We start from the raw sequence: 15,765 nt of genomic DNA on the forward strand, positions 1-15,765 counted from the left end.
AAATCATGCCAAAAGTCACCAATAGGCTAAGGCACAGACATACGTAAATAAAGGAGGTTGTATTATAGGCTAAAGAAATGATCCAATGACAGAGACTTGAGAGGATAATCACTCTCAAGAGTACCGTGTCCAACATCAACTTTCACTGTTGCTAACAGCCAAGGAGATAATGAAGGAGCAGAATGACATAAGAGATGAAGAGGAACACTACAACTCGACAATCAAGTTAGAATACCAATTAACACAAACAATTTTTATTAATTCAATGAAAAAGAGAAGAAAACAAATGTTCCATTAAAGAATAAAATATTACTGTAAAAGCCAATTGCTTCATTAAAAAATAAAATATTGCCGCAAAAGCTATAAAAAAATATATTATATTTATTGATAAAAATAGTTTGAAATTGAATTAGTTTATATTAGATAATCATAAGATTTAGATAATAATATGATAAATATAAACCAATTTCACTCAAAACTTATTTTGATATTTTTTATTTTAATCGAATCATTTTTCAATTTATTAGTTTATTACTTTTTACGTGTCAATTTATTAGTATAATTTAATACTTTTCTTGTTTCTGATTTGTATATATAAACGATATTTGTAATAATCATTCAATATGCACAATGTTAAAATAAAATAGTTTAATAATGTAGCATATAGTATGTAATATAATGATGGATTTCCACTTTTGATAATATTTAAAGCAAATTAAATTCGATTGATTTTTTATAAAATAGATAATTTAAAATTTAAAAATTTATTCAAATCGAGTAAACATAAAATATATTGATAAAAGAAATACTAACTTATATAATTTTAATAAATATATTAACTAATTTAGAAATATTTGACAATATAGAAATACAAAATCTCATCTTAAATATTAAATCCACTTTATATAAGAGGAGGGAGAATGATTAAAGTTTTAATTAATAAAAAAAATAAAAGGGAAATGATTTCGAACTAATAATTAAGTGGGGTTTATTTAGGGTGGAAAAAGAAAATAAGAGAGAGAGAGAGAGAGAGAGAGAGAGAAGAGGGGGTTTGAGGCCCCACCCCCAAGAAGGGAAGGCGTTTTTGTCTTTGCCTAAAAGGGAAATGTGGGTCCCACTTATTATATTTTTTAACAGCTGTAAATCACTGCATACATCATGTCAAAACGAATCGTACGGACCTAGTTGATGGTGTGGGACCGAAAGCTGTGGACCCCAGAAGATAAAAAGGAATTGATTAAAATAATATTGGACGGGTGTGATGGGATAGGGCTGTGATGATGACTGATTCTGATAGGGAAGAGAAGAAATCTTTTTTTTTTTTTGAAGAAAAGGAGGGGCCCTTTTTGTATGGCATAATTAGATAATCTTCTTAGTTTGCCTTTTGTCTCCCTTCAGTTTTCAGTCATATTTCATCGGACGGCTCACGTTTTCCTATAATCTACAGTTCTATTTCTCTCTCACATATATGACAAAACATAAAATTACTGGAGACATTTTTTCTCCAATTATTTATTTTTTCTCAGATGAAAAAAAGAAAATCATTTTTAAAAACTGAAAAGCTAAATATATAAAACAAGTAAATTGCATTTGTGATATTAGTTTCACTTAAAAAAAATTAATTTCATTCAAATAATACTAATATATAATATATATATATATATGGGGTCTAATTATTAGTATATATTAATAGTGTGGATGTGTAGTTTTTATATTTATTATATATTTAATATAAATAAATATTAACTGAAAATTAGTTTTCTAGTTAAATTATTTTTAATTACAAAAGAAGATATATTAACTATATCTTTATTATTAATCTGTTAGTTAACTAAATAAAAAGGAAAGAATTCTAAGATATTGAAAAATCTACTAGAGAAAATTTTATATTTAATATGGTTAAAAACTATAAATATTTTATGCACATTTTTAAGTTATTATATAAAATAAAAATTGATGAAAAATCAAAATGTTTGATTAATTGTATCATAAATATAGTTTGATCAATAACTGATTAATTGATGCTAACACTTTAAGTTTAGAGTTAACAAATCTATAAATTAATATATTTGTCAGATGATAAGAATATAACAGAAAAATAAATCAGAATTTAGAAAGAAAAGATATAAAATTCTTCAATTGGAATTTAAAGATTGGGTACCAATCTAACATCACGATTTTAAATTCAAATCTGTTTCACAAAAATGAAATTCAACGAAATTAAGTATGTAAATTGTTTTTTAGTTAAGTTCGAAAGAAAATGATGGTATCATCTAAAATTAACTAGTAATTAAGTGAAGAAAAAGGGTAAAAATAGACCCTAATAGAGAAATAAATAATTTAGTTAAAGAAATGAAAGAGTTACTGATTTTGTTTTTGTGAAGCACCACTGAAATAAATAAAGTTGGGGAGCTAATTAAGCCCAATGATTAACTTTGAGTTTGTTCACAATACGGTCCAAATTGAGTTTTATTTTTGGGAAACATTCATAGCCCAAACTCAATTAAGTTTAGGATCTCCTAAATCCTAATCAAGTAAATGGAAATTTTTATCCTTAATCAATTATATAAATTAATTTAGTTTTCGTAAATAGTACTATTTAGTTGACATTTTTATATTTAAGAGATTGTATTTCTTTTCGTGATAAAGAAATATCATGTGATTTAATTTTCTTACATATTTAATATCTTACAAACTAATGACTTTAGATTTCTATAATTTAATAATAGTATAATACTCATTGTTAATAACAAAATCACTTATTAAGTGATTTAGTAAATAACCAATTACATCGAATTTATGTTAAATAAAATTAAAATATATATTTTTAATTTTACTAGAAATAAAATAAAATAACTTTTAAAATAAAATTAAAATATTTTTAGAAATATTATAATAGTTTATTTGATAGTAAATTACTTATAAAATAATTTTATTATTAAAAATAAATATTATATTAATATTAAATTATAAAAATTTAAAAATATTAATTTATAAGATAGTAAAAACATAAGAAAAACAAATCATATTGTGATGAAAAAAACCACAGTCTAAGTACAAAAGCGCCCACAACATATATTTATTTATATTTTTTCTAAAAATTAATTAGACCAAATACTCCACTACTTCAGTAATGATAATACTTAAAACTAGAGTATGCATAATATTATGTGTACATTAATTCTTACTAAAATCTCAAATTCAATGGAAATATTTCCAAAGTATAAACATGTCACATCATAAAACAATATTACATTTTCTTCCTGGAATTTAAAAAAAAAAAAAAGAATAAGGTGCAAGGGAAATATTTTCAAAGTATAAACATGTCAAATAAAATGCTTACACTATTCTAACAATGGGAATTTTATGTCAGAAAAATCAGTAAACAGTGGTTCTACAATTGACATCAATTTTAGTCCTCTTGACCCTGCGAGAGAAGGCTAGGAAAACCTAACTCAAATAAGAATCAATAAAATATTATAAATCAAACCAATAATATCAATTATTTTTTGTTGGTTTTGCATTAGAAATATTTTTAATAGTTCTTAGAATCTTAGAACTTTTTAATTTATTATTTTTATTAGACTTCTAAGATATTTTTTTCTATCGAATTTCATCTCTAAATTACTTTTTATTCGAGTTAGAACAAAACTATAATTAAATGAATAGATGCTATTAAAATTTTAAAAAGTCAAACAAGTCACGCATATTTTTAAATATTTTTAGTAATGCCTCAACTCATATTTTAATTTGAACCCATAAAAGATTAAACTTTAAAAATTTGAGCTACTAATTTTAACCTAAATTTTAGCATTTACAAAATATAAATCACAATATGAAGGTTTATATGATCAATTATTATTACTATTTAAAAAAAATTAAATATACATCATTTTATTCAATAATTTGATATAATATATAGTAGGTAATTAGAATTAGTTAAAGAAGAATTTCTTTTCCTACTATACATAAAAGTAAGAAAACCATGAAATATAGAATAATAATTTTCCTGTCCCAATTGCCATTAATGAAGGGACATATTGTTTTTTAATTGGAATTGAGGAAAACAAAAAAAAACTTGAATAAGGTCTTTTTCAGGGGACAAATGTGGTGGTTGGCTGCAAAACCATTCCTAAGATAAGATGATAAGATTGAAGGTTCCATGATTCCATCCTCCCTTATCCACCAAAAGGAAAATAATATTAATAATCCTTTTATAAATATCTGAAAAAATAAGATTCATTATTTTTAGTATGTGATTTTTTTTGGGTTGTATATTAGAGATATCTTTTTTTATTTAATTCAGTAATTTGACCCCAAATTGCTTTAAAAAATTAACTTAAAATTGAAGACACCATATATATAGTTGAAAATAGATTAAAAAAAATTTAATTTAAGTTTAAATAAATTGAAAGTCTAATAAAATATCCAAAAAAAGGGGGAAAAATAGTCAAGACAGTTTAAAAGCTATAGAAATGAAACTCAGAAATTCTTGTAAAATGTAACCTAAAATGAAATTTAGAGATAAGCTTATGTGAAAGTTAAATTTGGTTGAAATTTCCCTCAAGAAAACAAAACTTGAAAGTAAAAAAATAAATATATTCAAAAAATCAATTGTAAAGTTGTTTTATTGTTTTCATTCATAAATGATCAAGTAGAGTACTATAATAATTATTTTCATGGATGTATTTGTCTCTCAAATTCAATGGTGTATGTGATTTTATTAATTATTTGTAAGTATTTTCTTAGAGAGTAGTTTATATGTTTATATTTTAGATAAATTCTAGACGACTTGTACAATTTGTTCCAGAGAAGAAACAAATTGACCGCATAGCGCAGTGGATTAGCGCGTTTGACTTCGGATCAAAAGGTCGTGGGTTCGACTCCCACTGTGGTCGACCAAATTTTACGTCATTGTTTTGATGTTATTTAATTTCTATTAATTCATTTTTATTTACTTATTCAAGCAATGAAGATTTTCTTTTTTTTTTATCCTCTAGAATTCTTCTGATTTGTTTACTCTATAATTATAAATTCTTTAGATTTCTTTCTTTAGTTTCTCTTTTTTTTTTTTTCATTATTTTTGTTGATTTTTAAAATATTCTCCTTATATAAATACTAATATCTTTTATGTATATATTACTTCGTTCATGCATGTATTTTTCCCTTACGAATGAAACATATTTGGTGTATTTGAAATTGTTATTGGTGTTGAAAAAGTAAATTTAGAAATCTTTTAATTTAATGTGTGATATTTTAAATTTTTGATATCTTACCTTTTTTTTTAGGAATAAGTAAAAAAATATATTGTGGTTTCAATATTCTAAAGTTTTTAATATGTGGTTCTTTTAAGATAAAAGAGGTATGTAAATAAAAATTATGACAAAAAAAAGTATTTCATAATTAAAAAGTATTGATTGATAAATATTTGACAACTTTTTACTCCAATCAGCCATCAATATTGTATCCTTAAAGTTCATTATACATAATACCAAATTATAATGCAAAACTCATTTAAAGTTCATCTAAGATTCTAAATTCTAGAATTAAATGAAGTAACAACATCTTTTTCAAATCCAATGACTCTATGCTAAATTTCATGATTTCTTTTGAAAGTTCTTTCAACTCCAATTTTACATTTATAAAATAAAACAAAAGGAGTAATAAATAAAAAGCCAACAGGCTATCATCCAAAAACTAACTACATACTTCATATTCAAATAAGAACTTAATAAAATAAAAATTAGCCTAAAATTGTAAAACTCAAATTCTAGAAAATTATAGGCTTTCATTTTACCAAAAAAATAGCAAATGTTAGCTATTATCAGAACTTAATTCAAACAATAGGCTTCCATTTTTCCAAAACATTCAGCCTCTACCAAATTATAAAAATTCAAGTAGATCAAACAAACACTAAAGTTCCATTTCCAATTTTAGTTGATAAAAGAACTTTTTAAAAATAAAATATGTTATTTAGCTAAAACACTATAGAAGTATATTAAAACTACAACAATACCTAACAACGATGGCGGCAAGGACAACAACAACAAGGACGATGGCAGCAAGAGCGTCGATAGCAGCAGCAAGGGCAACAACAGCAGCAGCGGCAGCGTGAGGCGGCATGGAAGACAACAACGGCAGTGTGGAAGACATCAGCGGCAGCGTGGATGACAGCAATAACGATGTGAAGAAGATGATTTGTAAGGGTGGGTGGTGGAGGCTTTGAGAGGATTGATGTGAGTTAGAGATGAGAAGAAGAGAATAGAATAAAGGTTTAGTTTGTCATAGGTTTTGTTTAGTTTGATACATTAAAATTATATAGTTTTTTTAAAATTACGTAGTTTTATTTTTATTTGTATATATAGTTATTTTTATTTATTTAAATAAATAAAAAAATTTACGGGTTATAAATGGGTGAGTCGGGTTAACACAACTCAGCACGACACGAAAAATTAAATGGGTTATAACGGGTTCGCGAGTCAACCCGTTACACAACTTGTTTCAAGCCATAACATAAGCAAATCAATCCATTTACTGACTCGGACTTGTTAAAGTTCAACTTTAACCTGTATTTTTTTCGTGTTTAACAAATCAGGTTCGCATGTCATGACCCATTTTAGCACCCTTACGCAAACCCGATTATGTTAATTTTATTACATCTTATTTGGTTTTTAGATTTTATTAAATTTATTCTTGGTTGTATTAATACATTAAATATTTAATGTTTGATACTTAGATTTGATTAGTTTATATTTATTTTTTTTCATTAATTTTTATTAATATATTTTAGAATATAATTATTATAAACAGTTTCTATAAACAATTGTTCATTTAATTATCCAAATGTTTATATAAGCAGATATTTAACGGGAATGATACATGCTATTCATTATAATATCTATAAAATATATTTAATTTAAATAAATTTTAATCAAGTACTAATATATATATATATTCAAATTTAAAATAAATTCAGATAATAAAGATAATTTTTTAAATGAATTTGAATCGAGTTCGATTACATATCTCTTAATCAGATTTAGATTTAAATATCTTTCAATGAACGGATATTCTGCCGTATGCCATTGCTCAGTGGGTACGATGGAGGACTAGGAAAAGGAGTGAAGTCTATGAAAATTGCATAAATGACAAAGCCATCAAAAGTACATACTGATTTTTGACCGTTCACTTTGTGCTAATGGCTTAATTCTTTGCCTTTTTATTTTTAATGTATGAAAGAGCATATTCTGAAATAGCTTTTCTTAAGACATAGAGAAAATGAGATTTGGATTTAGATTTTTTTAAGAATTTTGCAAAATATAGAACGGGAATAATTAGAATTTGAGTGGGCCACATAATAGAATTTCTCAATAACATTTTATATTTAATATTCACCTTTTGTATAAATTAAGAAAAAAATTAATTCTGCTCAAGAAAAACAAAAACAAAAACAAAGAAACAACAATTATTATTATTATTATTATGTTTAGTTTATAATCTAGAGCGTGTCTTATACGCACACTAACCAGCTGATCTTTGGGGGAAATTAATTCTTTTTGTCCAAATTTTGCTGTCTAAGAATTAAGTCGCGCATTACAGATGTATATGGATGATTATCAATCATCACCATCACTCCAACAGACCGCATAGCGCAGTGGATTAGCGCGTTTGACTTCGGATCAAAAGGTCGTGGGTTCGACTCCCACTGTGGTCGAGTGTTTTTATATTACTCATGGCTTTTCACTTTCAAATTTTTATCTATTTTTCATATAAACATATATATTATATAGTAATTTACATTACGTGTATAATAAATGAATGACTAACATTGATTATAAGCTATATAATATAAGGTAACTATCCTTTATTTTTACCATAAAATGATAAAATTCTAATATTAGCAGATAATAAATGGTGAGACTAAAATTTAAAATTTCAATTCTCATAATTGATAGTAACAATTAACGGAGCAACTCTCAGAGCCATGTATACATTCTCAATATTTTTTTATCTCTCAAAAGTACAATTTTTTTTTTATCTTAAATACCTGTATTTGTTGTTTTAGCTGAATTTCTCGAGCTGCCATAACGTGTGATGTACATTCTAAGGCATTTTACTCGAAACTGAAAAAAATATATTTATACGTATATGGTAAGTTTTATAATTATATTCATATAGTATATCTTCATATACTTAATGTTTTAGAATATTTATTTGATTAGGTGAGATTTTAATAAATAGTTTTATATTTCTAATAAACTCTCAAATAAACATTTATTAGATTTTAAATATCTCATATTTTATGTCACTCAAATTACTTTTTATCATATATAATTAGTTGGGAGAAATGAATTAAACATTTGAGTTGTAAAATAAAAAGTACTAGATGTATGTCTTGTAACACTTGCAATTAGTAATTTTGTTGAATAATATTTCAAACAAAATATATTTATTTAAATTAAATATAAAATTGTTTTTAGAACTGCTAATTAGTTAGGAACTTCAGAAGCTCTTTCTCAGTTTTACTTTCTTTTCAATTTACTAGATGAATGGCAAGACGAAAATGTTGGACTTCAAGTTTCTCTTATTGTGACTATCAATCTCCTTGTCTTTGATCATGGCTAGTGTGTTAGCAGGTGAAAGGAACTTGCCTAGTGTCCCTCTCTAAAGTTTCTAGCTTTACCATTTTATGATCCTTTTCCCCTGAATCTGAGAAAGGATTAGAAGTGTTAAGCAGAATAAAACAACAAAGTAACCATAAGAATCACCCGAAAGGAAACTTCATTTGCCGTATCGTAGGCCTGATTTGCGGCACAAGGAAGCCAATGCTTAATAAGCTAAACATTTTTCGTACAGTTTTTTGTTTCAGTAAAATATTAACAGTTTTCATAATAAATCTACTTATATAATTGAATTAGCACAATGTGTTTTACGTAAGAGAAACCGTTGCTACTCATATCTATACCAGGGTTGCACCTATGCTGATTTTGGAATCCACACTGTCCAGAGTTAGTAATTGGTCGGTAGTCCATTCCGAAGTTGTCCCTTTCTCCGTCTTCATCGAAAACACTTTCAGAGTATAACTGCTTCTTCTGGACTGCAATCCTATTCTAATCTTCTTGGAAGCTTAATATATGCAAGGTTGCACAGCTGAATAAGATTATGTGGCAAGGAAACTCAAAGATCAAGATATTGTAAAAACTAAAATATCTAATTGATTGTTGTTAAGTATAGAGTAGTTACTCATAAACAAATTTTGTTACTTACCAATACATTTTAAAGCATTGAATATCTAATTAAAAACTAAATATACTTAATAATATCTAATTTACCTATTTAAAAATTATTAGTTTACTAAAATTAAGAAAATGTTCTAAGATTTTTTAAAAAAATTAAAAAAAAAAAAAGATTAGATATGAACATCATGAGCTCAATTCCTTCTTCTCCTTCTTCTATAACCCGAGCTCGGAAAAGGAAGAGATAAGATTACAAACTTTGCATATATATATATATATATATATATAGTTTCTGAATGAAGTTCTCACCTTGATATGATGAACTATTTGTCAATTCAAATAGTTGTTATAATTATTATAGTTAGTTTACTCCAATATTCCATATCTTTGTAAAATTATATAGATTAATATTAAATATATTTGAGTAAAGTATCAAATTATTGAATAAGTTGATCACTCAAATCTCTTTTGTCATATATAAATAGTAGGGAGAAATGAATAAAACATTCACATATATGATTGGGTTGCAAAATGAAAAGTATGTGATTTTTATTGTTGATAATTAGTTGTTCCAAAGACTAGCTTAGCTTTATTGCACTTGTCACATTTGTAATTAGTAATTTTGATTAATTGTTTTCAAACAAAATATGTTATGTAAATTAAATATTATATTGTTTCTGAAATTGTCGAAATGAAATCAAGTTTCTAGATCTTAAAGTAGGTCAATACTATTCATAAAATTTTAAGAATATAACTATTATATCCTTAAAGCTAACTCTTTTTTTAACTCATGATAACAGTATTAATTATATAAAAATGAAGAAAAAATAAATTTTATAATTTATATCAATTAAAAATCAGAGCTAATACATTCTCACATGCAAAAGACACGAGTTAAAAACGCCTAAAATTAATAGGATATTATGCCATTACACAGTGAAACTGTCGAAATTAACTTTAAGGATGTAATTATTATATTTTTAAGTTTTAGGGATGTAATTAGCTACTATGAAGTTTAAAGATTTAACTGTGTCGGCCAAAAGTTTAGAGATTTATCTGTACCTTTTGCCTTCTTTTTTTTCTTTTTCTTCAACTGGGTTGTCTTTGATCAGGTCAAAGGAACATGTTTACTCTCCCTCTCTTTTAAGTTTCTAGCTTTTATAATCCTTTCCCCTGAATCTGAAAATGGAACATGCCGCCATGGGAGACTAAGCTCTTCCATGGCGGCACATTTTTCTCCTTTCTGTGTCGACCGTCATTTGTTTTTCTTGGTAATTAGAGTTTGTTGTTTACTGTTTCCTTAGCAGAAAAATGGGCACTTTGTGGCCTACTGGGTATAATTGAAGAGTTTTACGGTTACTTTGTTCTTTACAAAGTAAATTTTACTTTGTTAATAACCATCATTAGATAACAAAATGCAATCTCATCATGAGTGAAAGAAGACTAAAAATTGAGTGCACCAATTGCATAAAAAAAATTTGAGTGAGAAAGAAGGCTAGACCCTGCCAACAAAATTGTGAAGCAAAATGATACATTATAATTGTTTGACTTTCATTTTTATTAAACTTGCTTTTAGTTTTATGTTTTTTAATTCATTCTTAATGAATAAAATGCATCCTTTGCCTTATGATCTAGTCATTTGAATGTAAACAAAGCAAAAATCAACAAATAATAAAGTATAACATTTGCATGTAATTCTTCTTGTAATTTCATGTCCATGAAAACGAAATTGATAAGAATTCATCAGTCCAGTTCCTTCAAAGATTGCAGGATCAGTAAATAGGTTCTCTCATTTGTTCATCCTCTTTATGCAACAATAAGATTCAGAAAGGATCGAGCAAAAATACTATTAATACTGTGGGATATGGTCAAAGGGAACAACAAAGAAATAGAGAAACAAAAAATTATCAGATATAATATTAGGACTGAATTAGAGATTATATATGTTGATACATGCTACTTCCAATTTGCAATTAACAACTGAATACATCGTCGAAAGCCAAACAAATTTTATCGATTTAAGCTCATACGAGCTACATGGATGATTCCTACATTCAAAAGCTCCAGCATACATAGGCTTAATGGAGTTTCTGCTAAGAATTTACTTTCCATTTCTTTTCTGTTGGTGACCCTAGCAGGAATGAAGTGAAAGTAAGCATCTCCTCATTGAGACTAAAACCGAAAGTATAACAGCACTTGTAAATAAAATTATCATAACAACATTCTCCTAAACAGACTTTTCCAAATCCTACCTTTAATCTTCATCAAACCGGATCCTCTTTGCAGCAGGCTGAATTTCGCCCACCTGTGAAACAGGAAAGAGGCAACAGATTTTGAGATATCACAATGCATAAACAAAATAAAAGGCAGATAAAAACATTGTTCATAACATAATGAATAAAATTAGCCAGAAAGTGAACTCATGGCAAACGTTTTAGGGACAGATCCATCAAACAATAATAGAATGCTAAATTTTACGAGTATTAACTTATAAAAAGTGGTTAAAACTAAGTTTACATGATAGGTATTAATAATCTGGGAAAATTCTGAACAATTAAAAAACATAAAAGATAAGAAAATTCTCAAGCAACAATTCTAATTTTGTCATCAGATGGTAGGAACTAAGGAAGTGGAATGGCCTACTCGTAAAATTAAGATTGGTTTACATCTCTAAACTTGATTATATTTTGCCCTCATGTTAAGTTAATCCAATAGTTTATACTGACATAATAAATTAGGACATGTCAGCTTAATCTCAACCTAAGAGAAAATTAAACATTTTTGTATTTAATGACCAACTTCAAAAGATAGAAAAAGGAAAAACATTCCTAAACCAAGTAAAATTACATAAAGATAATATAGCAGCTTCTTACAACTGCAGGGCACTCATAATCAAGACCAGCAGCCTCTATCCTTTTCTGCCGCTTCTTATCTCGCTTCATAATCTTTTCCACCAATTTCTTGTGCTCTTCAAGTGTTCTATCCTGCACAGCCATTTGATAGACACGAATTATGGAGTCATATTAAACAAAAAGGATATAGAAAACTCCCTTTCTTATGGGCATGATAGTTATGATTTGCTATAATTATCACATCTCATCCAGGCTACATACCTTGTTCTGCAGTTTTCTTTCAATTTGAACCCAATCCAATGGTTTGTAGCGATAATTAAAACCCTTCCACCTATACAAAAGGAAAAAGGAAAAAGGAAAAAATAGATAAGCAAACTGTAGACAGCATCAACACCTCAATACTCAGTACACAATCATCAGGCTACAGTTTTTTAGGTTTATACATAGGATTGGCATCTTACATGTATGCTAACTTATGAAATTACAAACATTTACTTCAGCACCCTAGAGCCTTTGTTCAGCATTTCGAACAAAAGATTTCCTCTCAATTCATTAGCAATGAAGAAGGACATCACCCTGATCTAATGTCAACAAGAAGTAAGATGAATGCTCCCATTAAGAAATTATGCAATCATATTTGAATATATGCTTTAAACAGCATTTCAATAGGAAGGTACAGCAATCTATATTATATGCAAGAAAAATGTTAATTAAATGGAGTTGGTTCCATTGAATGGTTCTTGGTTTCAAGGCTCAAAAACTTCCATAGAAAAACAGAGACAAAAGGCATGTTCAGCATCTTACTTCACTACAAAAAGTCTGGAGCACAATACAAACAAGACGAGTTATCTTTCTTAGCTGTTCAGCCCTTAGTTCAATCAAAGAGAATACTTAAATTATAGGATTCACATTACCAAAAGAATAATATGACACCATCTTCGCCCTTTATAAAGTAAATATATAGCACTTAATAAGCCACAGAAAAGATTAAATTAATTACAATTTTGGATGAACTTGTTCTGGAGGGATAAGATAGACTTGCAACAGATGCTCAAACAACAGATAGTTATGCATACAATCTGCAACAACTTCTGCCACCTGCAATCAAATGAGGCATTTCCATATTAAACAAAACAAATAAAATACTATTAATTCTTTGACATCATTCTAGAAATTTCACTTAAATACCTCAGGATCTTCAAATTCAATGAATCCATAATGCTTTGATTTTCCAGTCTGAAACAACAGAACAATTGTGATGTGAATTTTAATACCATCATCACATCAAAGGCATGAGGCCACAACATTTGTAAACTATAATATTTTTATCATGTGAGTTTGATAACTCTTAATGATATCTGTGAGCAAGAAATTCATTTCCCTCTAGTTTAGATTTCTGTTTACATATGAGCCTTTATCAACAGAATTATCAAATGGACAAATTTCATACAACTTGGCTTGGCTGGTTATAATAGGGATTCATTTTTTGGACCACTGCTATAGTGAAGGAGTCAAAATCAAGATTTTCAGATTTTAGAAAAGAACAAGATGCCTTTTTCTTCTCGAGATAACATAGAAAGCTAAACTGAAACAAGAAGACACCAGAATCCACTATTCACAAGCACTCCATAATTTTGACAACAAGTCCAGGAAAATATAAATATATATATATTCGCAACATCTAGATTTTGAAGTAAAATAAAATAAAATGGCCCCTTAGTTCTAATGATTGATTAGCAATAGATAATAACACAACACAATCATTTATCCTAAGAAGAAAACTAATCTAACAGAACAAGGATGTGAAAATATTAAAATGCACATAAATTCCATGAGCTCATATCAACAATTCTCTTGAAAACAAAAATACACTATATGTAGAAATAACATATAACGAAAGCACAAACCTTTTTATTCCTAGCAATTCTCAATTTCTTAATAGTGCCAAATTGGGAAAAGTAAGCTACACCAAAAATACAAATTTAGTTAATACTTTTTTTGAAAACAATCAAAATATTTTCTTTTAAAATACAACATATATTCATATGAAAACAAACCAAAAATATTAGACATACCTTGCATCTCTTTCTCATAGAAACCATGAGGTATCCTACCAATGTATAAAACAGTTGCATTACTTTTCTTTACTTCTTTCTGTTCAGCTAACTTGCGCCCACTTCCACCTTCTAATGGCTTCGAAACCAAAAATTAATTCAATAATTAAATTAACTCAATTTTGATTATAGAAACAAAACGCAATTAAAAAAGAAAAACTCACCAAGAAATCAGCAGTAGATTTTTCATTAGATAATTGAGCTGAAGAAGCTGCCTTCTTCCTCAAATTCTTCATCAACGCTTTCTTTGCCTTTGCTCCCATAATCTTAGTGTTTGGCTTCCGAGAAAACGAAAGAAAAGGAAGAGAGAAAAAATAACAATAATAAGGGGTCAGGTTTTATGTAGGGTTTGGATGCCTGCTTGCTGTCTGTGTTGTTAGGGTTATTGAGTTTATGAAACGATGCGTTTTGGTTTATTACTCTCTCCAAGGTATGGAGCTTCCGCTTTAAATGGTGTTGTAGTTTTGTCTCTTTATAAGAAATAGTGCTACACTTAAATAAGAGTTCTCAAGTAGTTTTAGCAATTTTATTTTATTTTATTTTTACATGCTCTAAAATAATTAGAGTATAAATTAGTCTAAAAGTAATTTAATAATAATAATATAATAATAAATTCTTAGAAATTTCCTTTAGAATATTTAAATCTAATATTTGAATAAAAATAACAATTTGGTATGTTAGTTGAATTCGAGGTCACATTGTGTGGGCAATAATGTAAAACTCTTAATCTAATTTTATAATAATATTAATATAATTCAAAACTCTTAATTTTTTTCCTTCTTAATCTTTGATGTGGTTGAAGTCAAGTGGTACAAGCTTTTTTTATTTCGAAAAGCTCTCTCTCTCTCTCTCTCTCTCTCTCTATATATATATATATATATATATATATATATATATATATATATATTAATTTCTAAAATCTAAATTTTTTTGATATGTGTGTTTAATTTTTGACAAATAGAATTATTGTCTTGACATGTATGCTTACTTTTGACATATGAAATTCAAATTTATGTGTAATTTTATAATTTTTTCTATTAATTTATTGATTAACATTCTTAATTATACACTCATTCTAATCCTAAGAAATAACAATATTAATAATAAATTAGTTTTCTATATAGCTCAAATAGCATACTAATTATATTAACTAATAAATTAGTTTTTTTAATTAGATAATAATTCTAATTAGAAAATAATATTTTTAAATAATATATATACTAATAAATTAAATTTTAATTATATTTTATTTTAAAAAATAGTAAAATTAATTATATTAATAGTATTAATTTATATAATATTAGAATTAATAAATAAATATCTTAAAAATAATTTTTATATTATTACACTAATAAAAGATTTAAAAAAATAAAGGACATTTAAAAATAGTTAGCTTGCTATTATTTTTAAAATATAATAAATCAATATTAAATATTAAAAATATTATTTAACTGTATCTATAAACTTGATTTTATTATCAAAATAATAATAATGACCGTGTAATGCACAGGAAAATGACTAATATTATATTAATTTCTGAAATTTAAATTTTTTTGATATGTA

The 15,765-nt window shown here is 26.6% G+C and overlaps 1 protein-coding gene and 2 non-coding genes across 4 annotated transcripts; 2 read left to right on the top strand and 1 right to left on the bottom strand.

Annotated features, from left to right (window-relative positions):
* Positions 1–4,824: 4,824 nt before the first annotated feature.
* TRNAR-UCG lies at positions 4,825–4,898 on the top strand. The gene has a single exon. It is a non-coding gene; the product is annotated as a tRNA-Arg (tRNA).
* Positions 4,899–7,640: 2,742 nt separating this feature from the next.
* TRNAR-UCG lies at positions 7,641–7,714 on the top strand. Its single transcript has one exon. It is a non-coding gene; the product is annotated as a tRNA-Arg (tRNA).
* A 3,411-nt stretch (positions 7,715–11,125) lies between these two features.
* LOC8267813 (uncharacterized RNA-binding protein C1827.05c) lies at positions 11,126–14,628 on the bottom strand. Of its 2 annotated transcripts, none has more exons than XM_015726417.3 (9): positions 14,367–14,628; positions 14,164–14,281; positions 13,996–14,051; positions 13,277–13,324; positions 13,089–13,186; positions 12,350–12,419; positions 12,110–12,220; positions 11,489–11,541; positions 11,126–11,355 (listed from the first exon to the last, which is right to left on the bottom strand). In XM_015726417.3, the coding sequence occupies exons 1-8, from the start codon at positions 14,463–14,465 to the stop codon at positions 11,491–11,493; spliced, it is 651 nt and encodes a 216-aa protein (XP_015581903.1). In that variant the 5' UTR covers positions 14,466–14,628; the 3' UTR covers positions 11,126–11,355; positions 11,489–11,490. The 2 variants fall into 2 exon arrangements, with proteins under 2 accessions (XP_015581903.1, XP_002530883.1); XM_002530837.4 differs by having other exon boundaries at positions 11,126–11,367; positions 14,367–14,627.
* Positions 14,629–15,765: the final 1,137 nt, after the last annotated feature.

The sequence above is a fragment of the Ricinus communis genome, chromosome 6 (assembly GCF_019578655.1).
Source record: "Ricinus communis isolate WT05 ecotype wild-type chromosome 6, ASM1957865v1, whole genome shotgun sequence".
NCBI lineage: Eukaryota > Viridiplantae > Streptophyta > Magnoliopsida > Malpighiales > Euphorbiaceae > Ricinus > Ricinus communis.

Excerpts from the sequence above, each read along its gene's own strand:
- LOC8267813 (XM_015726417.3), bottom strand. The coding sequence starts at position 14,465 with ATGGGAGCAAAGGCAAAGAAAGCGTTGATGAAGAATTTGAGGAAGAAG. Across the intron at positions 14,052-14,163 it reads CTATGAGAAAGAGATGCAAG|CTTACTTTTCCCAATTTGGC; the intron begins GTATGTCTAATA and ends TTTTTGGTGTAG. Across the intron at positions 12,221-12,349 it reads AAAGAAAACTGCAGAACAAG|GATAGAACACTTGAAGAGCA; the intron begins GTATGTAGCCTG and ends ATGGCTGTGCAG.